The 26,775-nt window shown below is 35.5% G+C and overlaps 1 protein-coding gene across 1 annotated transcript in view; it reads left to right on the top strand.

Annotated features, from left to right (window-relative positions):
- The window catches only part of noc2l (NOC2-like nucleolar associated transcriptional repressor), a 103,835-nt gene that overhangs the window by 8,933 nt on the left and 68,127 nt on the right, over positions 1–26,775 (top strand). The window contains exons 2-10 of the mRNA XM_039755554.1: positions 286–417; positions 579–756; positions 1,165–1,278; positions 7,670–7,784; positions 11,412–11,502; positions 11,805–11,883; positions 11,971–12,081; positions 23,377–23,490; positions 25,070–25,258. Of these exons, the coding sequence (XP_039611488.1) occupies positions 286–417; positions 579–756; positions 1,165–1,278; positions 7,670–7,784; positions 11,412–11,502; positions 11,805–11,883; positions 11,971–12,081; positions 23,377–23,490; positions 25,070–25,258 (1,123 nt within the window). The remainder of the gene's footprint in view (positions 1–285; positions 418–578; positions 757–1,164; positions 1,279–7,669; positions 7,785–11,411; positions 11,503–11,804; positions 11,884–11,970; positions 12,082–23,376; positions 23,491–25,069; positions 25,259–26,775) is intronic.

The following is a 26,775-nucleotide window of genomic DNA, read 5'->3' as shown; positions in this document are numbered from 1 at the left end:
CCTTAGGTATGATATGACATATGACTACTTTTTAAATCTCACAATGTAGATTTTTTTCCTTGGTGGCAAACTGTTTAAATTTTCAGTTTGTTTCTTTTGGTTTGGCATGTTGTAGGCCAGCTGGAAAGAAATATACTCTAATAAATTGTAATATGTTGAAAGTTTAGAATCTGAGATAATAAAATGTAGAAGTACATGTTACATGACAAGCGCCTGAACGTGTTCTGTAAAGGGGATGTATTAAGTGGAATCAGATTGACTTTATTTTACTGCTGCCTCTTTCAGGAAGCTGGAGGATTTAAGTGTTGATGAATTTCTTGCCTCTGGCTTTGATTCGGATTGTGATGATTCAGAAGATGCCGCACCTGTCAAGAATGCTAAACAGAAAGAGAAAAAAACAGACCAAATTTCTAAAAAGTACGTATCTCAAACAATACATACATGTTTTAATGTGTACAGTTATGAACAAAATAATGTTTTGTATTGAAACATTGATGTAAGGCTTGTAACAGTTCTCTTGTTTAATTAAACTTTAATTAAAGCAATGTCACACCTGTTTCATTTTTCAATTTAAACAGAAATATGAAGAAAGGCAAGGCCACAGAACACAAGTTACAGCTGTCCAGACTGAAAGACAAAGACCCAGAGTTCTACAAGTTTTTAGAGGACAATGATAGAACATTACTGAATTTTGATGATACAGATAGCTCAGAAGATGAAGATAGTCAGTTACACAAACTGCCAAGCTTTTTGGAGGTAGATGTTTATTATTTAAAGCAGCCCTTCTTGGGAAATCTTGTGTTTGTGATTCTGCCACCTATTGTTCCTGTCTGGGTATTTTTCAAAATTAATATGAGAAACTCTAATGTTAATAGTCCTCTATTTAATTGAAATATTGATTTTTGTGGACTGTAGTTTTTTATTCATTTTGCAAACTTGTTTGTACCGATGTGAGCAGTTGTGTACAAAGAATTAATTTAAATGTGTGGTGATGTCCCATTATTAGATATTTTAAATTTCATTCAGCCTGTGAGTTGTGCAAATATAATTCTACTTTTTTAATTGATCATATTTAAATTTGTATAAAAATGGCATGTTGCATTGATAGATGACATTAAATGAGCCATTTTATGGACTTAATTTTTTATTTTGTCTTGCTGGCAGGATGCAAGTGATGATGAAGAGGAGGAAGAAAAGTTATCTAGAAAAACAACTAAATCTAAAGATTTTATTAAGGTGACAGAGAAGATGGTAGATCAGTGGAAACAGATGATGGAGGTATGCATATAGAATTTTTAATATTTAATTGTAATTGGTACAATATGCTAACATTCAGGGTTTTTTTCTTCTCTTCCACATGACACTTCTCTGCTATTCTTTTTTCCACTGTCTGACTGTTGGTAATGTGGCATTGTGTCTTTGAGACAGATGCTGTATTTATGACCATATTGTTACTAAACATTATGTAGATGAAAATAATTAGCAGGAATTTAAGACAAGTCTATTTTATCCCCAATCAGTATTTCCAGTAATTATAAATATTAAATGAGATGATCCTGATAGATTGTCAGTGGATTTTATTAAGTTAATAATATTCAAGACTTCTTTACAGTTAGTCCACTAAATATATGTACATTAACAATATTGGAGGAATAATGAGAAAAGTAAATCTTTTGTGAAGGCATTGATTATATCATTCATACTAGCATTGTAACATTTATTGTTTTCTTCAAGTTACAGTTCCAGACAGTGGATGCATGGTGTGTTTTGCATTTGCTTTCTGAAAATTTGTGTGAAGACATGTTAGAAATAATTTTCAAAACAGACAAGATGGACTCAGTGTGGAGCAGTGCATAAGACTAAATGAGAGTAGCCCATATAAGCAACATAAATAAGTGAACAGTCGTGTTGCCATTTATAAAAATAAAAAATATTGCAGTCAAAAATAAATGATACTATAAGTAAAGTGTAGACAAAATAATTGCAAGATAGGTTTTTATAGTATGATTACATTTTTCAGAATGAGGTTATAATGCTCTTTTAAATTTTATGTAAGTGATCCGCATAAGAATAAGAATGTAACTAATATGTTAGTTGAGTTTACAGATGATGCTAAACTAGAGAGTTTGGCACATTACTTAATCACCAAAATAATTACAGGGTGAGCTGAACAAAATTCTGTGTTGGAAAGATATCTGGGAAATGTGATAAAAATCTTCATTTGCAATATACAAAGGTGTCTAAAACTTCAAAGTGCACCTTAATAAAAGGACTTGATAGACACATTGGACTCCATATGTTCACAAGCATATAGAAGTGATATAGAAAGTTAATACATCTCTGGGGGAATAACAGAGACAAAGGTGATTATTAGAGAAGGACTTGAACAGAAAATATTACTGTATCAGGACTATATGGTACGTACAGTATATCAGACCCACAGTCTTCTGTCTGCATTTAGTCATGAAACATGTTAGGACTTCATAAGATCACTGGATTCAAACTTAATTTGAATAATATTATTTATTCCCCAAAGTGAATTCTGTAGGAGATCTTAGCAAATTTGATAATACAAACAAAATAGGTATCCCAACAGTTTAAGTATCTTGGGGTAACCATCACTATTACAGTCAATCCTTCAACATTCGCGTGTTTAACTTTTGCAACTTCAAGCATGAATTTTTCCTTTCGCAGTGGCAACTGTGCAATGTGCACAAGTTTGGGGATGAGCTAGTTTCCTACTAGGCATTTTACCAGTCTTGTTCACCCTACTGTTCCAAAGAGCTCATGTGCATTCACTGCACATTTTCATCATTTTTCAGGGCAGAATGAAGCCTTATGTTGAAATTATGTCCACAAAGCGTGGTGCAAGTCCTTCAGGCTCTAAGTCTCAGTAATGTGGCTTACTTAGAAAATAACGGTTTTAAATCAACTTCTACCGAAATGTCAGCAGTTGCTGTTGGATGACAGTTTGTTATTGAATTGAAGATTCGCTACATCTGTAAAAAAAAAAAGGCTAAAAGCATTTGAAAAAGTGTTTGTGAATCCCCTCCTGAAAGTGTTAAACCTACCTTTTAAGTGTGTAATGAGGAAACTGAAAAAATGAAAAGCGACTTTTTGTGGTTAAATGGAGATAGTGGAAGAATGAAAAAATGTCGTCATTTGAAGGTGCACTAAATTTATGAGCATGTAATGGAGGCCAATAATATGTGAAGCCTTTTGTGGCTAGTCAAAGGTGGCTTTATCACTTTAAGGTATGGTATGGTTTAAAAAAATGTTAAAATTTGTGGTGAAGCTGGTTCAGCTGCTGTAGTGGCTGCGGCCAAGATCAAATTTAACAACAATCAAAAGTTTTGAATCAGAAGATCGTAAAACCGTTCACGGAAATCACCATGATGGATTTCTAGAAATTCGTCCTTGTGCTTCAAGTCATTGACTACATTAATGTAGCCTAGGGAAATGTTTCACACGCTAGGCTACCTTGAACAACTGAATAGTCTGGCCTGCTTGTATCCAGGATTTTGAAGGCTTTAGAGATGTTAATGAAGCCGTGAGACAAAATGTTGAAGCAATCATGTGTCCAGTGCACACAATCAGAGGTAAAGAGTTCAGGGATATGGGAGAGTGGATATCCTACAGGAGCAACCACAGGAGCTGACAAAAGAGGAGTTAAATACGTGTGCCACTCAATTTCCAAGCTTGAAGGGTGGCTTAGCATAATGAACCAGCAGGCTAGAGACATTAAGACTTCTGATCCCATTGGTAATGGATCCCTTAAGAATCTCAAATGGCGCTTGAAGCAGACATTGCTGATGGATTGTTTCAACCCAGTGTGCCCTTCACGATCTCCAACTCCATCCAACAGCCGTGAAGAACATACAAAGTATTGGAGGTGATGTCAAGACCTTACAAGTCACAGTGTCTTCAAACAGCAGTAACTAAAGTGTTTTTTTTAAATAAGATGTTAGCTGAAAAAGTCACAGAATTCTGGGCAGTGACAGGCGAGGAAAAAATTAGCATATTACCAATCATTTTATGTACTGCATTTTATGGGTTATTTCATACTGTGATATGAAAAGTGCATGTTATCAGAAATATTGTTTATTTATAAAGAATTATGTACTGAAAAGTGTATTTTAAGCAGCATTCGGGGGAAAAAATGTTTTTTTTGGTGGTCACATGAATCTAACACTTTATTGACCATATTTTCAATGTATTAACATTTGTGTCTTCAGCTTTCCCATTGTTTCCTAGCAATGTTACCCCATGAAAGTTGAGGATTAACTGGATATATAAACATCTTTTTCAGTACAATTATGGTATTACTATGGAAAAAAATAGATGATATTAACAGATGGTTCACCGGCCATCTCACTTTAACAGGAATAATTAATACTGTCAAAATGAACATTCTGCCTATGCTGCTATTTTATTCTACTCACTCCTATACACAAACCTCACTTATTTCAACCTTCTCAAGCCTGTTTAGTATTCAACAAATAAAAAAAACTCTAGAGATTAAGACACTTGAAGTTAGATTAGATAACCTTTATTAATCTAAAGAGGAAATCTAGATGTATATAGCAGCTGAAACAAACAAAAAAAAATACAGACACATAGGACAAATAATATGATCGATTCTCATCTGCAGTCAATAATAAATGTATATTTTGCAGAAATTGCAAACTGAATTTTGATTATCAGAATTCCGTTTAGGACATTGGGAAGAATTATTCAATTGCCAGATATCAGCAGGCAGAAAAGACCCCCCAGAGGTGCTTCGTAGTACAATGTGGTGGAATGTGCCCATGTATAAAAGTCTTCCTGGTGGGGATTTTTTATGATGACATCCAATTTTTCCACCATCCTCTCTTCCACAACATATATAGACAACATATTTGCAGTTTATGAACAATTCATTTAAGGTTTAATTTTCTAGCTTCACATTTTGTTCTGTATACTAATCAGAATTATAATTAAGGAGAACCCTTCCTAATTTTCAACATCTCACATCTATAACTGTCCCAGAGCCAATACTGATTAGTCTTCAGGATGACTCAGACCCTCTAGCCTTCAACAATCCTAGGGTACTATGGGAAAGGGACTTTTTAGTTATTGTCTCGTAAAAGCAGTGGAACTCAGCCATTTATAGAATACACTTAATTGTTATATGCTCCAAGCATTTCATAACTCAACTAAAAATGTTTCATCAATCACATGTGTTTTGTTTAAAATTTCCATCCAGCTCCACCATCACTATGATTGTTTTATGTTTTGGGAGTATTAACATAATTTTGCATACTTCTCAGAGAGTCATGATGTCAGAATTACTCATAAATTAAAGCTTGGGATTAAAGTGAATAGGTTAAAATCAATTGTCATTTCCTATACAACTCTACTAGCACACAGACTTGTCTTGCTTAACTGGAAGAATCCTAACACACATCGTAGAGGCTGTGAGCTGCTCAGATTCTCACTGTATAAAAAATGGTGATTTGTTTATTTTATTTTGGAGATCCCAGAATCATGGCCATCCTTGACTTAGCTTGCACACTCAAACAGAGACAAGTAAGCCTCAGTTCAATAAAAAAAATGAAAAAGAATACATTGAATTAATAAGGACACAAATAAATAGTGCATATGTAAAAACCCACCCAAACCTTCACAATGATGATACATTTTTAACTAAACTCAGATATAAAATTAACAAGACGAAATGCTAAGCAACTGCCAGCTTCCTACAGCCTACCTTTAAATCCTGCTCCTCCTCTTGTTTCTTCCCAGCAACCCTTGCACAATATCCAAAAATGCCCAAATGCATAATACTCAGAGCTGCAGGGATTTGCAGTCCATCTTAAGTTGCACAGCTACGTTCCTCACTCCCATGCCATTGTGTTTGGCAAAACCAAGGCTTATAGTTGGTTACATTAACAGTGTCCACTTTTTTTGTTCCTGGAAATCTGTTCCTTTTCAAAGGAATAGGTCACTATAACTTTTTGCTGCAAAATGGTGACTGAGCCGGACCATTTAGTAGTCAGTTTAGCACTAAATTTATTGGAGGGTTTGGAGAGGGAATGCATCCTGATTCAGAATTTCTCACCAACCGCAAACTAAACAGGCTTGTGTTTCAGGTTGTATGATAGAGATCGGGAGTTTGTGAGGTGTGTGATTGATAACCCATTTAAGAGGATCATTAATATGTCTTCTTAAAAGTAACATTGCAGGTGTCTCACCAATAACCTCCTGCACCATTGTGATCAAAGGAAACCAGCCATTTTGTCCACTCCTGATGGTGGTCTTCGACTAAAGATGTGATCATTGTCTTCAGGGTCTGGTTCACCCGCTCATTGCAATTGGATTGGGGTTGATACACAGTAGTCTTCAGGTGGACCACCTCCCACTGTTTCCAGAATTCTTCTGCTGCTAATCCAGTAAACTGTGGACCAGACACCTTTGCATATCATCAGCCAACATGCCACTTCCTGGATCTGTGTTTTTGAGTATCCATGGTGACCACTGAAGTCCCTGCCATGATAGCATTCTAGCAAATTGGCTTCACAGAACATGCATTTTAAAAGTGGACGCATCAAAAAAACTTACCATATGCATAAAAAATAATCAACACAATATTAATCAACACTTTCTATACAACATTAAAATGACATCAATAATATTTACCAAAAAAATTAATTGAAAAAAATATCAAAAACGAGCAAACAAAAAGAAAATCCATTTAAGCCTGAGATAAAATCCTGGTTAAAACATTGTGTCAAGGAAGTTTGTGCTTAAGTCATACACAATCCTGGTGATCCTATGTGAAGATGTTTCATTCAAATAAACTGCTAGACAGATTGTGGAGTGAATATTAAGTTTTATATAAATTTAACCAGTAGTAGTAGTGGTGAAGCAGTTTAGCATATGTAGTGCACTGCAGTTACTTAGTGCCTGAATATACAGTAGAAGGTGTGTAAATGTTAAGAGTCCATTTTAGAGCTACTCATGCATTAATGCAAATTCTGGGTTTGGGGAAGAAAAGTTGTCATCCCAAGAGTATCGTTTCTGGTCATGCCTGTTTCACAGCTTATGTACACTTCACAAAATACTTAATATTTAGACAGACACATTCATATTGTGTGAAGTCTGTGATGCCCTCTGCTGGAGAAAATAAATTGCAAGGCACAGGAATGTAGGACACTTCTGCTTAATGGGTTTTATTTTTCCAGCTCATTGTGTTTTCAAGTGGGTGGCAGTGAAGCTGTAGATGAAACTTTAGTTACTTTAGAACATGTCAGAAAGTGGTATTGTGACAACTTAGCGTAGCAAAATAATTTGATTTTCTAAATGATATCTCTTAACTCACTTTTACACTCACCATTTTAGTGAATTCTGAAGTTATCAATGTTCTTTTCTATACAAGATGGTGTTCTTGAATGTGTAGCTGTTTTACCTTTTTCTCTAGTGTATATCATAACGTGCTTTAATTATAATCACTTTTTTATTAAATGTTAATTTAAATCAGTTTTTAACTCACTTTTAGTATAACTCTTCAGCATTGACATCTGTGTTTATTTAAAACAGTAGTATTTAAATAGTAAAATATATTTTAATGCATGTATAGGTAATTTGAGATATTTGGTTCACGGTACATTATCATTTAATATTTTAACAGCGTGAACTAACTCCAAAGTTGTTTAAAGAGATCACACAAGCGTTTAAGGCCGCAGTAGCCATTACCAAAGGCGATAATAGCATGTTGGGCAAATACAAGGTGGAAGACAGCATGGGTATGTAGCATAATTTTGTTGCTTTTTTTTTCTTTAAGTATGTTTAAAAAATAAATTTAGATAATTTGTAAAACAAAAAAAAATATGATCCCAGTGATTTATACTTGTCTTCTTAAATATTTTCAGCAAGTATTAGTAAATAGGTGTTCCAAAATGACGGTGGTGCAGTTTACTTCAAATGGTCAATTTTTAAATTTTTGTGAACTGGCAATCTAATATGCCTAAACAAGTGCTATTACATTAAGTGCAAGTTAAACAAGAATTTTGGCATTCTAAACTAGCAAAGAGATACAGTGGTACCAAAGAAATTACAACTGTATACCAAATTCATTTGGAAATTATCTCCACCAAAGCAGACTATTACATAAGTAAATAAAAACATGCCAAAAGTCATGTGCTGTAGGTAGTGAAATTGAACATTAGGTAACTTTTAGTTAGAATTCATAATTTTAAAATTGAATGTTAGTGCTGGATGGGTATGGTGGGTTGTAGCACACTTTCTTGTGCTGGTCACAACATCCATGTGCCTGAAAATGCTAAAAACAAAATAAAGGTTTGTTACACCAACAGTGAAAAGTATTACTAAAGCTTAAATATTAAAGATTCTCAGAAAAATGTTAGTTGAGCGTAAATGGTTTAATTTAAAAACCTCTAATATACAATCAGGTCGACATCGGAAAGTTTGAAGGGAAAAAAGTAAATTTTGAACTGACACACTTGTACTCCATTGACGTTTTGGAAGGACCTAATACTTGAAAAGAATGTCTTAGATGTAAAGCAGTTCTAGAAGGAGATGTGAGACAAAATTGTTTTGTAGCACTTTAGAGACTGATAATTAACTACTGAAGACAACTCTTGAAAAATAAGTATCAAAATTTTATTTTATTAGTATACAGTATATTGGTCAAAGATTTTTTTTATTTTTCCTTATATAATGATGCATAAAATTAGACAAAGGGGGCAAGTACATTATCTCTGCATTGAATTTTTAACCTATTTTCACCCTTATTGGATTGAATATGGAGGAATTAAGATGTGTTTTAACTAATTAATTAGTAATGTGTTACATTATAATATATTCTGAAATGTTGCATGATCCACATGTCTGCTTTTTTAATATCTTCTCACACAACTCGAGGACAGATGATATTGAATTAAATTGATATATACTGTGCATTCAGATATATGCTATATATGCCCATCCATGTGCACAAAATAACCCATAATGACAAAGTGAAAACATATTTTCAAAAAAGTTGTATTTTCAATTTTCAACTTGGGAATCTTACATTCATGTACATTTTCAGGCATTTAATTCAGAACTTTGTAAAAGCCTCTTTGGCAATAATCACAACTTTGAGTCTTGTCAGTATGTCTCAACAAGCTTTCCACACCTGGCTTTGGACAATTTATCTTATTTTCTTGGCATAAAAATCAATTCCTCTCAAGTTCTGTTTGAGTGGATGTGAAACATCCAGTACAATAAAATGATTAGGATATGTAAGAAATTGTGATAAATTACAGTATTTGTAAAATGTTTAGTAAAAAATAATCTACAAATAGAAAAAAATATGAAAAATATAGTAAATATAGGTGATCTTCAGGTTGCACAGAAAACGAAATAAAGCACTATGGATAGATGAGTCTAAAATTAACTCTTGGCCACAATTACATATGCCAACGTACTGAGTTATGAAAAGTACTCCGAAGTGATACTTGAGCAAAAGTAGAAATGCTTTGTCATATTTGTACTTTTGCTGAAGACAAATTTCAGAAATAAACTGTTGAGTAAAAGTAAAAAAATATTTCCTTTCAAATGTAACCAGAAGTATTAAAATGAGAAGGTGCAAGGCTTTGCTTAGCGAACACAATACATTTAGACATTACTCACACAATATGTGTTTGCTGCAAAAAATGCATTTCAGAATAATGTATCAATTATGCCTTTGATCAGAGCAAAACTGCTGTTAGTGTCACAGTGATAGCCTGAAGTGTAGTACTGTACTACTGTGTGTGGATATAAAACTTGCACTGTGCCTCCCCTGTCATGATACCTGGCAACAGTAGATGAGGCACCTCTACACCTGAAAGAGAAATAATAAAATTAAAAAATAAGAATAAAATATTAAGTAAACATCTCACAACCTAATCACTTGATTATATATACATTATAAATAAATTAAGTGAATCAGCAAAGATTAGGTTTACTTCAGTGAAGCAAACATGGATTTTGAAAGGGAAATTATTACAATAAATAGTAATACAACAATTTCAGAATTGTGGTTTATCTTTAACAAGAATTCTGTTATGAAAGCTGTGTTTTCCTTTGCTCAATTGGTATCCAATTTTATCTTTAAACGACCCACTCAAGCACTCATGTAAACTATGGAATTAACCACAATTAAACTCAAGGCATATTGTTAACTCTCCAGCATAACCAGATGTATATCCGTTGTCTCATATATTCATATTTTGAATGCATTCCAATAGACAGATTCTACAGAATTAAGAATAACAGATGTGCAGTAATTACCAAGACAAAATACCGTGTTATCACCCTTGTATACAAAAGTGGAATATTCAATTAATAAGACACCTATACTTTCTTTAGCTATTGTGAATCTAGTAGATTCTTGGGGCAGGGCAGTGTTCTGTAGCAACGAAATATCTCTGCTTGTAGGTAAGCTGATGCCACTTTTATTAGCACTCACAACACCCTACACCCACATACAGTATATAGCACATTTTCATACAAAGAATGTAGCTCAAAGTGCTTAAAAGATGTCAAAGAGTAAGTTACAAGAAATGAATAAACAATTAGATTACGTAATAATTTTAACAAATAATTAAAGAAAAAAAAAATGTATATAATCTTATAAAACATATAATTTTTTGAGAGCAGAACAACTTCTGAACCTCACATATAGGGCAAAGGTGTGCATACTCTTCCAGATGGTTGACACTGACTGTGGCAAGTCTAGCCTGTAGATTTCTTGATGTTATCCTGGGATACTTGGAATATTCTGGAGAGCTTCTTTCAGTCAGCTCCTGGGCTGAATTTGGTAGGGTAACCTGACCCTGATTGTCAGTGTTTGAAATTCTATTTGTGTGTACATTAATTTTATACAGTGGGTTTATTGATTACAGGTTGCTTGGAAAAGGTTTGAATAACCTGGCCAGTCTCATGGTAAACAGACCTCTTTCAATCTTGGCATGGTGTTGCCACGCACTTCCAACTGCTAAGACTAAACCACACAACTGGTTTCTAATGTGTACATAAGACAGCACCATTCAAGTCCTATCTAATGATGTTTTAATAGTCTCTACTTATACCTGTTTTGGTGTACCCAATTCTGATTTTAACTATTGGACATAATAATATAGATGGAAGCATACTATCTTTTTCTTCACAAAAAAACTTAGTTAAATAAAAAGTCAAACAAAATATGATTTGTTTTTCTTTCTCTTTAGTGTTGTTACTATACAAAAATGTAAAAAAAAAGACAAGCCCTTTAATGAGAGAGTGTTATTTTAAACAATTTTTAGAGAATTTGATAATAAATGAATGTTTTAACTTTGCCTTTGTACAGTTATATCTGTCCTAATACTGTATTCATTTTTTTCCAGTTTTTAATGCCCTCGTTTCATTATGCATACAAGATCTTTTTGGTCCACTTGATAAGATGCTGCAGTTGAAGCCAAACAAGGATCCTAAAAAGTAAGACTGCCTAATGACTTCAGGTGTATTGATCACAGCTACTGATGTAACATTTTATGCCTTCAATTGAGAGCATTGAAGTTCTGTTTTCATAGTGAAAACGTCCATTGGTGTTTATAGTAGATACATTTTTCTTGGATTACATTCATATCTTCTGGGGAAATTTTTTTTTGGAGTGGGGTGAAGTTTGAATGGAAAAACAATTATAATGATTAAAAAATGAAAACTAAACCTTTAATTTAAAGTTTTTTGTTTATTTGCTGACTTTTCTTTGTAATGGTCTTTTTTTTTTTTTCCCAAAGGCTTGTGCTTCCGTCATCTAGTCCCCGTTGGCAAAGATTACAAATTGATATCAAAATGTATTTGCTGAGTCTTGTTCAGGTAGGGTGTAATTTATGTTCAATATTTTTAAATTTGTTTTAAACCATACCGTTATTACATTCATAGTAACACTTTTTTTTCCCCCAGCTGTTGTCCTGTTTAACGGAATCTTCTGTGATAAGGGCAGTCTTAAGGCATTCCAACCAACTAGTCTCCTTTTTTTTGTGCCTTCCAAAACAGTGTAGGCTTTTTCTGAAGGTAAGATTGTTCTTGCACATGTGAGCTATATGTGTATATTGATTACTTTAAAATATTTTGTGTAGGTTTATTGCATTGCTTACAAAATATATTTTTGTGTGAAACTTTTGTTTGTTTTTAATTGGCTGAAACTAACCACAGGTTTGAAATACTTGCCATTTTTTTCTTTTAGAAATTATTTTCTTAAGACTTGTGTTACTGGGTAGAAGGAAGCAATAGTCTGATAAACTGAGGAAATACTTCATTTATTGTATGCACAATGATAGCAAACAAGTTGATGGAATGATTGCCTCAGAAATGTGTGTACATTACAATATAAAGTGCATATAGCTTAATTGTGATCTTAATACTGATGCTCATAGTATGAAGTCGTCATACCCCACTATTTTGAATCTGTGTGTTTAGAGAGGGATAGAATTTGTAACTGATTCAGCCACTGATGAACATGCCTCGTCTGCTATGTCATGGATCTTGTAGATATTTCATAATACATTTACAATTTTTCCTTTATGTGGAGTAAATGTTAAATTAAACAATCTGGTCTACAACATTTTATCTGAAGTATTGCCCAAGTGAAATCCATCATTTGAAGCATTTCATTTCATAAAGCTAAAAAAGTGATTGTTTTTCCCTGATTTTAAGGTTAACATGCATTTCTCACAACAGACTGTCAATTAGTCATACACATCTTTAATTCCAAAATATCAATATTATTTTAGGATGCCACACTAGTGCTTGTTATGACATTGAAAAAGCTGATTTGTTTAACATTGAGACAAGCAATAAGTTAAAACATAGAAGTAATGTTTTATAAATCGTGGATATTGCTGCTAGATTAACACTAGAATCCCTAAATTCTATGAAAAACCTCGTAATCCCAGGCCACCTTAAATTCCTTCGCACCTCTCCATTAGTATCTTTTTGTTTTGCAAATGTGTCGATCAGCACAAGTAGCCTGCTGTCCCATCCCCCACTGCCGCAGCTCAACTTGGGGGGCAGTTCTCCAGCTCAAGTCTTGTTTATCTGGGTGTGAGGTGCCTGGAGGTGTATGGAGTAAAATATAGCCTTATTTGGAACACATGCATTTCATGTGTGTTCCATGTCTATAATAAATGTAGGATGACAGGAAATGCAAGAAATGTTAAACACATACCAAAATTGAATTGCAGTGAATAATTTAGTTTCATTAAGAATTATCTCCCATTCCTTGTGTTTCTTGTTAACCTAACTTGACCACCTGCCCTATTCAAACTGTCTGCACATGCCTGATTTTTTTAGATATCTGATATTTACAGATTATGTATAATATAACTTGTTATATAAACTGTAGTATTTTTTCACAACCAGTCATTAGCGGAAGTGGGTTTTTGTCAAAGAAAAGTTTCATTATCTAAAATGTATGCAGGCAATTGCGTGTCATGTTATAAGAGAGGGGAGGTTGGGAGCATGTACTGATATAGCATGTTGCCACACGCATCACACGACAAACCACGTCAGGATCCCAAATTAGGACACAAAAACAGCCGACAGCAACTTTAAGCCCAGGTGCATTACACAGTATTCACCAAATAAAAGTAAAAGAAAATAAAACAAGTGCAATTTGGTGATGAGATCTTTACCAACTGAACCATCATTTAGGCAAATTGCATTAATATGGACCTTGCTTCAAGCTAGGCTATATACATACAGGTGCTGGTCATAAAATTAGAACATCATGACAAAGTTGATTTATTTCAGTAATTCCTTTCAAAAAGTGAAACTTGTATATTAGATTCATTCATTACACACAGACTGATGTATTTCAAATGTTTATTTCTTTTAATTTTGATGATTATAACTGACTAGCAAAATACCCGCGCTTCGCAGCGGACAAGTAGTGTGTTAAAGAAGTTATGAAAAAAGAAAAGGAAACATTTTAAAAATAATGTAACATGATTGTCAATGTAATTGTTTTGTCACTGTTATGAGTGTTATTTATATATATATATATATAATATATATATACACACACATATACACATCTACATATATATATATATATATATACATACATACTAGAGAATACAGCAGCATGGCGAGAGGTAGTGTGTTAAAGAAGTTATGAAAAAGAAAAGGAAAAAATTTTAAAAATAATGTAACATGATTGTTAATGTAATTGTTTTGTCATTGATATGAGTGTTGTTCTCATATCTATATATATGTATCTATATCTATATCTATATAGCTATATATATATATATATATATATATATATATATATATATATATATATATATATATATATATATATATATAGCAAAATACCGCATTTGGCAGCAGAGAAGTAAAAAGGAAACATTTTAATAATAACGTAACATAATTGACAATGTAATTGTTTTGTCATTGTCATGAGTGTTGCTGGCATATATATATATATATATATATATATATATACACACATACACACATACATGTGTACATATATACACACACATATATACTATGGGGTGCCAAACAGGCAAATAAATTGATTTTGTGAATGTATAAAGTCGGCGTCAGAATATATAAAGTCAAAACTTGAATATTTAAAGTAATTCCCGAATATATAAAGTCAGTGTCGGTATACATAAAGTCAAAACTTTTTTCTGAATATATAAAGTCATTGCTGGAATATATAAAGTCAAAACCTGAATATATAAAGTCAGCGTCGGAATTTATAAAGTCATTCCTGATTATATAAAGTCAACATCGAAGTATATAAACTCATTCCTGAATATATAAAGTGAAAGTCAAAATCTATTGATTGAAACGACTCTGAACTGAACTAAGTGAACAAAAACGTATTCAGTAACATAAATTAAAAAAACACTGTTCGGTTAATGTTTTGAAAATGATGCATGTGCCCTGCCCAGGATTGGTTCCTGCCTTGCGTCCAGTGTTGGCTGGGATTGGCTCCAGCAGACCCCCGTGACCCTGTGGTCGGATTCAACGGGTTGGGAAATGGATGGATATTCCAGCGCTGACTTTATATATTCAAGATTTGACTTTATATATTCCGACAGTGACTTTATATAATCAAGTTTTGACTTTATATAGTTGAATGTAGTCATCATTGCATAACTTTTTCTTTATCATAGAAATTTAAAGACTAAATTCAACTTCCATTCCTAACAAAGATATTTCTGGCGACTAAATAGAAGCTACTTATATCCAAATTCGAGCTACTGAACTGTCGCCTGCCTGTCTGAATAAGTCACCCTCGCTACGCTCTTACTTTTTTACCGTTCATTTAATCATGGCTAGTGGTGGAAAAATTATAAAATGGAAGGAGGATTACACGGAGTATGGCTTTACCAAAACAATTATTGATGGCGAATCGATTATTCATAAAGCTTCAATTGGTGATCTGTTTTTCTGTGTTAACATCATATTTTTTCATACTTCTTCTCAAACCAAGGGTGTGCGAGGGTAAAATGAATGGAGAAGCGCTGATCAATGTAATCGGTGTACCATGATATCATGCATTGACATAAGTTCCCCTTTGCTTGTATTGCAAAGTGTGATTAAATGCGTGATTTTTTTAACGCGTTATGGAGCACATGCATTGAAGCTTCTTAGCTGTGCTTGTGCTAAGAAAAGGAAACCTTTAAAAATAACGTAACACGATTGTCAATGTAACCTTTTGAAAGTAGTGCCTGGAGGATTCAGTGTGGAGAAACTGTAGAGACAGCGTGTGTATTAACTTGTGGATTTTTCTGTGAGTATTTGGTGGCAGCGTCACAAAGTCGCTTCTGTAACACTGCGTGCGTTAGCTGCGGAGCTCAGCTCAGAGCGAAATGAGGTAAATGGGAGGGATATGATGACGTGACTCCCCCTCCCGCCTTAACTGTCAATCCCCCACAAACACAGTCTCTTGGAATTTGCATAAGCACACCCCTTCACCTGCAATTTTTATTAGTTACAAAGTGATCAAAACTCTCGTTTATATCCTGCGTTTTCTCATTAAACTTGTATCCCGCATTACCCCTGGGCCTGAGAAACACCAGCGGCACCCTGTCTATTAACTTAATTTAAAGTTTAGGTTTACACCTTTCTTTCCGAAGTAGCAGCACTCATTAATATGGTAGTATATGTCACTCGCTCGCTTCTTATTGTTTCGCTGCCTTCTCAATTATATAATGCATGTTTTCTTCAGCGCGTTTTGGAGCTCTTCCTGGTTTTCTACGTAGTGCGTTGACAGTCAGTTCACGTGATTACGTGGGAGGCGTGATGATGTCACACGAAACTCCCCCCATGGCTTTCTAGCTGAACTCCATTACAGTAAATGGAGAAAAATACCTTCCAGTTATGACCATTACATGTAGAGTTTCGAAATGAAACCTGCCCAACTTTTGTAAGGAAGCTGTAAGGAATGAGCCTGCCAAATTTCAGCCTTCCACCCACACGGGAAGTTGGAGAATTAGTGATGAGTCAGTCAGTCAGTGAGTGAGTCAGTGAGGGCTTTGCCTTTTATTAGTATAGATAACTTATGAAAGTCCAAAATGCAGTATCTCGGAAAATTAGAATATTGTGAAAAGGTTAAATATTGAAGACACCTGGAGACACACCCTAATCAGCTAATTAACTCAAAACACCTGCAAAAGCCTTTAAATGGTCTCTCAGTCTAGTTCTGTAGGCTACACAATCATGGGGAAGACTGCTGACTTGACAGTTGTCCAAAAGACGACCATTGACACCTTGCACAAGGAGGGCAAGACACAAAAGGTCATTGCTAAAGAGGTTAGCTGTTCACAGAGCTCTGTGTCCAAGCACCTTATTAGATAGGTGAAGGGTAGGAGAAGATGTGGTAGAAAAAAGTGTACAAGCAATAGTGATAACCGCACCCTGGAGAGGATTGTGAAACAAAACCCATTCAAAACTGTGGGGGAGATTCACCAAGAGTGGACTGGAGCTGGAGTCAGTGCTTCACGAACAACCACGCACAGACATATGCAAGACATGGGTTTCAGCTGTCGCATTCCTTGTGTCAAGCCACTCTTGAACAAGAGACAGCGTCAGAAGTCAGAAAGACAAAAAGGACTGGACTGCTGCTGAGTGGTCTAAAGTTATGTTCTCTGATGAAAGTAAATTTTGCATTTCCTTTGGAAATCAAGGTCCCAGAGTCTGGAGGAAGAGAGGAGAGGCACAGAATCCACGTTGCTTGAGGTCCAGTGTAAAGTTTCCACAGTCAGTGATGGTTTGGGGTGCCATGTCATCTGCTGGTGTTGGTCCATTGTGTTTTCTGAGGTCCAAGGTCAACGCAGTTGTCTACCAGGAAGTTTTAGAGCACTTCATGCTTCCTGCTGCTGACGAACTTTATGGAGATGCAGGACCGACCTTAACCCCATATAAAATCTATGGGGAATTGTGAAGAGGAAGATGCAATACGCCAGACCCAACAATTCAGAAGAGCTGAAGGCCACTATCAGAGCAACATGGGCTCTCATAACACCTGAGCAGTGCCACAAACTGATCGACTCCATGCCACGCCACATTGCTGCAGTAATCCAGGCCAAAGGAGCCCCAACTAAATATTGAGTGCTGTAGATGCTCATACCTTTCAGTTGGCCAAAATTTCTAAAAATCCTTTTTTTGCATTGGTCTTAATTGATATTCTAATTTTCCGAGATACTGAATTTGGAACTTTCGTTAGTTGTTATAATCATCAAAATTAAAAGAAATAAACATTTGAAATACATCAGTCTGTGTGTAATGAATGAATCTAATATACAAGTTTCACTTTTTGAATGGTATTACTGAAATAAATCAACTTTGATGTTCTAATTTTGTGACCAGCACCGTAAATAATAAAACTGCAACTTGCATTTATAATGCTATTTGTGGTATAGCCCTACGGAATCGTATTAGGGCCACAGTGAAGAAAAAAAATACGGACACGGAAGAAAAAAACAAACTATATGTCGAGAATAAAGTTGACATTTTCTATTTATTCTCATAGTTTATTTTAAAGTACTGTAGAATGTCATAAACTAAACTTCATCCTAAAATCAATATTTAATTTACTAGATTTTCTCAAACCCCGTCATAAGTTAATGTAGCACATTAAATGCTTTGTGTTAAGTGTTCCCTGACCCAGTTGTTAATCACTATGCTTCTTAAACTGACTTTCTCCGCACTAAGAGGAGGTTCTGGCAGCGATCACTGCATAGAATCCATTCACTTCATGATATTCCTGCTCACTGAAAATTTAGAATGCTAAGATATATCCTTGATATCTTTTTCACGATGAAATGCATTAAAGCATGTATTAAACATGCACAGCAGTGTGACGGTAGTGCTGCTTCCACGCAGCAAGGGGTCCACAGGTGTATGTTCAGTATAGAGAACTTTATGGCAGGTGTGACGAGGCTCCAAAAAACTGGATGTATGAATGGGTATCGCACAGGTTTAACTTAAATATTGTGTAAATGTTGGGTTTGTGATCTGGTGGTCGGTGATACGAACTCAGAATTTAATGGATGTTCTTCTGAGCGGGCTTTGTTTATTGCATGCTCGCTGTCCGTCTGACGTACCAAACCCTCAGCTCCTATCCTTCCTTTTTCTTTCTCCATCTAACCAATCACCACACGATAAACGTCTTTGTGAAATTAAAACTAGTTATAAACTTAGCCCACGGAGAGTTCAGAACTTTTAAAAAAATCTTCGTAATACATGTTTTAATTATGCCATCCATTCAGGGTTACTCCCATCCCAGCAAGCATTGTGTGCGATGCAGGTGCAAATCCTGAACGGGGAGCCAACACATCGCAGGGTGAATACAAGCAATACATACACTAGCAGGGTCAATATAGCATAACAAAACCCCACATCCTACATGACTTTGAAAGGAAACTGAAGCACGCCGAGTAAACCTACCAAAAAAACATGCAAATTCAAGGCAGGGTACACCCGAGACCTCCCTTGCTGCGAAGCAGCAGTGCAACCTCCACGCCACCGTGCCCCCATATGATTAATACATGCTTTAAAGAATTTCGTCATGAAAATTATATTAAGTATTTATCTTAGCATTCTAAATGTTCTGGGAGTAGGAATATCATGACATGAATGTATTCTGTGCGGCGATCACTGCCAGCGTCTCCTCAGTATAGGAGGAAGTCAGTTTAAGAAGCATGTACTGATTTAACATGGCTCGGGGAACATTTAACACAAAGCATTTAATGTGCTATGTAACTTATGACAGGGTTTGAGAAAATCTAGTAAATTAAATATTCATTTTACGATGAAGTTTAGGTTCCAGAGTTCTACTTTAATGACAAATTACGAGAATAAAGTCAACATGTCAACTTTATTCTCGTCATAAGCATCGAGATTAAAGTCAACATGTCGTCACACTATTACACAGTACCCAGGTAAATTACACTGTATTGGAAAAAAAATAAAACAAGTACAATTTGGCTTGCAGTATTATCCAGTAGTATAGAAACAGTATTCACACATTTGAATATAATGGTCCACATCTGACCTTTTAAAACCAGCGTATCTCCAGGCAACGGACATGACTCCTTTTTTTCGGCAAAAGTTCTTTTGTGTCCTCATGTTCAACTTTATCGTCAGCTACAGCTTTAGTTTCTGAATGTTCTCTGTCCATTTTTACCGCACAGTGCCTACACTACCTCATGTACTCCATTGCATGCCTATTTAGCGGTGTAGCAGTGAAAAAGAGCCTCCGCGCAACACTTCTACTAACACATGTACTCCGTTGTATGTTATTAGCGGTGTAGCAGTGAGAAAGGTACCCCCTTGAACAGTTTTCCGCTGCGCCACATTCCGAACGTCGTTTAGGAACTTTAAACTGGTGTTTCAGTATAAGAAAAATCCATATCATAACAAAAATAAAAAACGTTTTTTGGTATGAACCAGTATACCACCCAGCACTAGTGTCTGTCTGCGGAGAGAGTGTCTACCTTGTCAAGAGGTTTACTTACCTTGGCTGTGACATTCATGTCTCTGGTGACTCCTCCAATGAAGTCAGTATACGGATTGGGAGAGTATGGGGGGGGTCATGAGGTCACTGGAAAGAGGTGTGTGGCGCTCCTGATATCTATGCAAAAGGTCGAAGGTCCATGTTTTTAGAGTCCTGGTGCTTTCTACCTTGCTATATATGGCTGTGAAGCATGGACACTATCCATAGTCCTGAGATGAAGACTGGACTCCTTTGGTACTGTGTCTCTTCGGAGAATACTCGGGTACCACTGGTGTGACTTTCTGTCGAATGAGATTTCTGAATGAGGCGCATTACCTGCATTGTGAGGGAGTGTCTGTTATAGTACTACAACCATGTGGCGTGATTCCCCAAGAGTGATCTGGCTCCCAGGATCCTCATTGTTGAGGACAAAAGCAGTGGAACCAAACCAAGGAGACACTCCCGTAACACCTGTGTGCAGCAGATAGATGGTCATTTCTGGAGGGTGGGACTGGACTGCGTCTCTGTTTCATCATGTGGTGGGTGCAGCAATGCACTGCACTGGTGCATGCTCCCCCACCTGACCTGAGTCTTGAAGTGAATAAAATAATGTTTTTTTAGGAAATCATTTCTTTTTAATATGCACTTTTTGCTACTGAATAGTAACACGCTTGTTAGACTGATGTAACCTTTTCACTGCAATTTCAGAGCACAATTCTTTTTTTTTTTTTTTTATTTATTAATTTTATTACAATCAATACATAGCAATCACGTTTTTACAAAAAAAAAAAAAGAATTATACTAAGAACAGATCGATCCCCACCCTTGAGAGAGAGAGCAAGCCAAACGGTGTAAAATTTAAGGCTTTTAAAAATACCTAAATCAACAAATTCTCTGTGCTTTATAAAATCATTTCAAAATATTACTGATTAGATCCTGCCATGTTTTGAAAAAAGTCTGCACAGATCCTCTAACTGAGTATTTGATTTTTTCCAATTTTAAATAATATAACACATCAGTTTCCCACTGACTTAAAAGAGGAGAGTTTGGGTTCTTCCAGTTTATCAGAATAAGTCTGCGTGCCAAAAGTGTAGTGAATGCAATCACAATTTGTTTGTCTTTCTCCACTTTAAGACCCTCTGGAAGAACCCCAAACACAGCTGGTAATGGGTTAGGAGGGATTGTGAGTCCAAGACTGTCTGAGAGGTAATTAAAATTTTTGTCCAGAATAATGTTAATTTGGAGCAGGCCCAGAACATGTGACCTAGTGAGGCTGGAGCTAATTTGCAGCGTTCACAGGTTGGATCATGTCCTGGAAACATTTTGGAGAGTTTTAGTCGAGACAGATGTGCTCGATATATAATTTTGAGTTGTATAATTGTATGCTTTGCACATATGGAGCTCGAGTGAATTCTCTGCATTGCTACTTTCCACTCCTTTTCTGATATATTAATTGAGAGATCATTTTCCCAGTGTCCTCTTGGATCTTTGAAAGGAAGGGATTGTAAAAGGATTTTATATATTGTAGAGATGGAGTCTAACTCCTTAAAATTGAGCAATAATTTTTCCAGCGTGGATGAGGGTGCAAGATGAGGAAAATCTGGAAGGTTCTGTTTAACAAAGTTCCTGATTTGAAGATAGTGAAAGAAATTTGTAGCTGGAATGTTAAATTTGGAATGTAATTGTTCATAGGATGCAAAGACGTTGTCTATATAAAGATCTCTAAGCAAGTTAATTCCAAATTTTTTCCAGATATTAAAAACTGCACATGTTTGTGAGGGTTGAAAGAGGTGGTTCTTTTGCAGGGGTGCCACAGAAAGAAGCTTCTCCGTCTTAAAATGCTTTCTACATTGGTTCCAGATTCTAAGTGAGTGGAGCACAATTGGGTTATTAGTGTATTGCCGATAACGTGTGTTTATTGGTGCACAAAGCAAGGAATACAAAGAAGTACTGCAGGATTTTACTTCTATTGCGGTCCATGCCTGTGTATGTTCTTCTATTTGTGTCCAGGTTCTTATCGACTGTATATTTGCCGCCCAGTAATAAAACTGGAAGTTAGGTAGAGCCATGCCGCCTTCTACCTTTTGTCTTTGTAGGGTCGCTCTTTTGATGCGTGGATGTTTAGAATTCCAAATAAATGAGGTTATTGTTGAATCTAATTGCTTAAAGAACGATTTATTAATGTATATTGGTATGTTTTGAAATAAAAAAGGAGCTTAGGAAGAGCACAATTCTAATTTATCACGCAATATAAATCACCTTGAATGTCTAGAGATGCTCTTGGTAAGCTATTGTGTACCATGTAAGTTAATAAAACTGTATCATATAAATTAGAATTAAGAGAAGCAACATTTAACTGGGCATGAAGTTTTTCAGGATAGAAAAAGTATCAAAAGTATTAATATATTTCTTATTTGATATATTTTTATCAGGGTACAATAATTATCCTAAATTGTCTACTAATTAATAATTACAGCTAGCGAGATTAAATTATTGCTGCAAAACGGCAAATAATATTGCCTACAAGTAATATGAATAATATTATGACATCTGATAATAGTGCTGTTGATTGTTAAACATTGACTCAAGTTGAATTTATTATACCGACAGTTAAAATGTGGAAATTTTGCTATCTTATGATCCAGTATATTTCTGATAAACTAATGTTAAGTTCTGAAAATTGAAAATTGTGTCTGTTATAAGTTAAATTTTATCTAATCAATCATGCTTATAGCAAAACTGTTTGTTCTCTATTTTACATGAAGTGCCAAAAATGTTAGAAGTAATTAAACATTTCCTATTTCTAAATTGATTTCCTTTTGTAAAAACTGGGCAAATACAATTAAGTTTGTCATGTTATTATGTTTATTCTGCATTTATGCTCAGTTATTGTCTGGTCATTAATTTGGAATATTCAGTGACAGTCAGCATTGGTAAAACTGGGTTGACGATAACTAGTGACCTTCAGCCATTTCCACCATCTGTTGGCACCATTTGTCCATTCTGGCACACTCTGTGTATTTTTCTTCAGTGATGATCTTGCCATCTGTAAGACCAAACTGGTTAGCTCCAGGCCATTTTGGGACTGTAGCTTGAAGCACTGTTTAAAAATTGTTTCCACTTGATGTTCAGTATAGTGTTTCTAACAAGGCAGCAGTACTGAGTGAATATTGGCAACCCACATAACATAAAAATGAGAAATGGTAAGCTGTAAAATGCATCTACTGTAAAATGAAGGTTTGAAATTTTACAAGTTTGTATGAAATACCGCCACGTTTTCAAGAACATTTTATTTGTTTGCATGTTTTTTTTCCTTCAAATGTAATATTGTTTTTTTTTTTCTTCATTTTTAGCAACTGATTATCCAGTGGAGTACAGGTGATGAGACTGTCAGAGTTTTGTCATTCCTTGCTCTGAATAAAATCTGTAGGAATAAGCAAGATGTGTATCTTAATCCTGTACTCAAGGTATATATTGTGAACTTAAATTTCAAATTCAGTATAAGGAACGGTAGACCAGTCTGCCAGTTTGTATTCATTTTAAATGTGATTGTGTGCTTAAGCACAAATCAAGTTTTTCGTTAAATTTAAAGTCTGAAATAAAATTATCCTGCTTTGAAATTGTGCATTTAGTAAGTTTCTAATATTTATATTTCATGTTCAGACTTCTGACTGTTGGCTACAAATGTAAGAACCATACTTACAATAAATAGTAAAATCATAATTGTGAAAATATAAATGAAACTTTAAAAATTAATGCTAAGTTGATTTATTTTTTTTAATTAATGCTTGACGATTCAATTTTTTTCTCAGCACAGTCTTCCACAAGTATCAGATAACTAGGATAGGAGTGGGATATACACTAGTTGATCCATAATACTAGGTGAAATTCTTCTTCTGGTATGGATTTCATAATAAACATGTTATCGGTATGCTAATAATTAGTGGAAAACTTGTAAACACATTTAAATATAAAAACAAAATACACATGCTAAAATGAAATGGGAAATGTAATTTTCTATTAGTGTTTTAAAGTCGTTGTTGATAGACTTGTTCATGAACTGTGTGTAATAAGTGAGCCAAAACCTATAAGAATATTGCCCAGAGTCCTGTGCCATTCAACGTGATTGGTGAGTCGATGCAAACAGGAAGGAAAGTAAGGAAGAAATAGTTTCTTGTGCTGTTGTAGGCAGTGGTGGTTGTGTTGGCAGTGTGAGTGAGCAAATGAGGGGAAAAAATCCTCTGGTGAGTCGATGTGCACAATTGATCAGAAGAAAATTTGATATTTGTTTTAAAAAAAAAAAAAGTTTCACTCTAAAAATTATACAGAAATAAATTATTACCAGTATTTACCTAAACTGTCAGAATGTTTAATTATTTACTGATATTGATTTTTGGCTATATTACCCACTCCTATAAATAACTTGAGAGGTTAATCAATAATTGCTTTGAGTTTCTGCTTTTTTCTCCACTTATTAACAGTTTAGTGACAGTTGCATGTTGAGTTTTACATTTGTCTGGTGTTCATCATTTTGAATTTGAATTTTGAAAAACGCTCTATTCCTTGCTCGCACATTTTAATTGCTATTTTCTGGGTTCACCCTGGTTAGCTGGTTACCCCACTTAAAGTTGGTTTTGCAGAAGAAATTATTATACCCATATGCATTTAGAAAACGTAAATATTGAGAGAAAATTACTCTTACCTCTTAAAAGTTGTTTGTTCTTTGTAGTTGAGTAATTATACAGAATGTAAAAGTAGTAGAGAGCAGTATAATTTCTGTCAATTCATTTTACATTTGGATGACAATTTTACAATGTTTAAGGATTTTTCTATTGTGTAAGTTAAAATTTGTCTGCAATATATGATTCCATGCACCTTATCAGTATTAGGGAGAAATTGTGGTCCTAAATATGTCTTTTTATATATGGTGTTTATCTTTTCATCCATTAGTATGGATTATTTATTTAGCTATTTTTTTTAACATAAACTGACATTTATCAAATCTGCCTTAACTTTGTTCTATTTCCCTCTCTAACCCATTCACAGCAAATGTATATCGCCTATGTCAGGAACTGTAAATTTACATCACCTAATATGCTTCCAATGATCAACTTCATGCAGAGGACTTTAACAGAAATGTATGCTCTTGACACACAAGCGTCATATCAGCATGGTTTTATTTACATCAGGCAATTGGCTATACACCTTCGAAATGCAATGACCATGAAGAAGAAGGTATGTGTTAACCATTTTTATGAAAAAAATGTATATTCACATACTTGCTTTTAGTGCACATACGCGTACATGACAGCTTGCAAGTGTATATTGTACAAATCAGACAAACTGTTAACCTTAAAGTTCACAGTTTGGTGTGGCAAGGCTAAGTGCGAAGTTTGCAAAGGATATAAATGGAATGCAGTGCCTGGCAGTAGACCAGGCTATAAGCTGACTGAAGCAACAGGAGATAATTGCAGTGCTGCAACCAGGCAGGACTGGTCTTGGATGGGGAACGGCACATAAATTGTGGTCCAGAGCCTCCAAGAAGCAGAGGAACCCGGTGATATCAGGCTATGAAGATGGACTAGTAGGGCTACAAAATAACAGCTGTAAGGCAACACCAACAAGGGAGCTGGACAACCTGGGAGGCTGTGCTCACCTGGAGAATCATGTGGATGGAAATGTGGAGGATGCCCCAAGCAAGGCAGAACTTCCTAATCAGGGCCACTTATGACACTCTTCCAAGTCCTTTAAATCCGAGACTCTGGTATGGCTCGGAGGAGATCTGCCAACTCTGTGACTCACAGAACCCGAGTTTGCAACATATCTTCTCTGGTTGTACGGAAGCATTACTGCAACCCAAGTTTGCAGCATATCCTCTCTGGCTGTACAGCAGCATTACTGCAGTATAGATGATGTCACAACCTGGTCCCTAGTAAGCTAGCTGAAATCCTGGAGAGACAGAGGTCGAAAACAAACAGGGCCAGCCCAGTACCTTCACAGCGGCTGATCTGTTGTTCAGGCAAAAGCGCAAGTCCCAGAACAACAGCACAAGGATGTAGTCCCTCTTGTTACCTGGAAGAGAGTGGACCATGAGGGCTGCCCCAACCTCTTTTTGGCCAGACATCCTGGTCTGGTCCACCACTACTAGGACAATCATTGTGGCAGAATTGACTGTTCAATGGGAAGATGCAATGGAGGCTACCTTTGAGAGAAGGAGGGACAAGTATACAAAACTGTTAGCTGCATGCCTGTAAGCAGGATGGAGGACTTTCATCTTCCCAGTAGAAGAAGGTTGCAGAGGCTTCATTGGATCATCTACCCAGAGGTCCCTGAAGTACCATGGGATTACAGGCTCAAAGCTAAGGAATGCCCTCAAACACCTGGTGGAAGAGGCAGATGAAGGGAGCTTCTGGCTCTGATAAAGAAGAAATGATAAAACATGGGGAAAAAACAAGGATCTTAGAGCCCGTTGCAGGGGCAGTAAGGAGACGTCCCTACTGCTGCTCCCCCACCTCAAGATATTCTTTGATTAAAGGAGCAAAACATCAGTGAATGGTGGCACCTGGCTTATGACCCTGCAACCAGCAAGTTGGCATTGTCAGAGGTGCATCAGACAGAAATGCCCAGTAGGTGGTTCCATCTGTGCTGTTGTTTAGTACTAGTATACCATACAACACTGCTTCATAAAGAGAGTAAATATAATGGAATCACTCCAAATGCAATTTTTTTCATTTAAAAAGAAAAAACAATAT

The sequence above is a fragment of the Polypterus senegalus genome, chromosome 6 (genome assembly GCF_016835505.1).
Source record: "Polypterus senegalus isolate Bchr_013 chromosome 6, ASM1683550v1, whole genome shotgun sequence".
NCBI classification, from domain to species: Eukaryota; Metazoa; Chordata; class Cladistia; order Polypteriformes; family Polypteridae; genus Polypterus; species Polypterus senegalus.
Note: the sequence above shows the minus strand (reverse complement) of the source record. Positions and strands in the feature narration are given on the sequence as shown.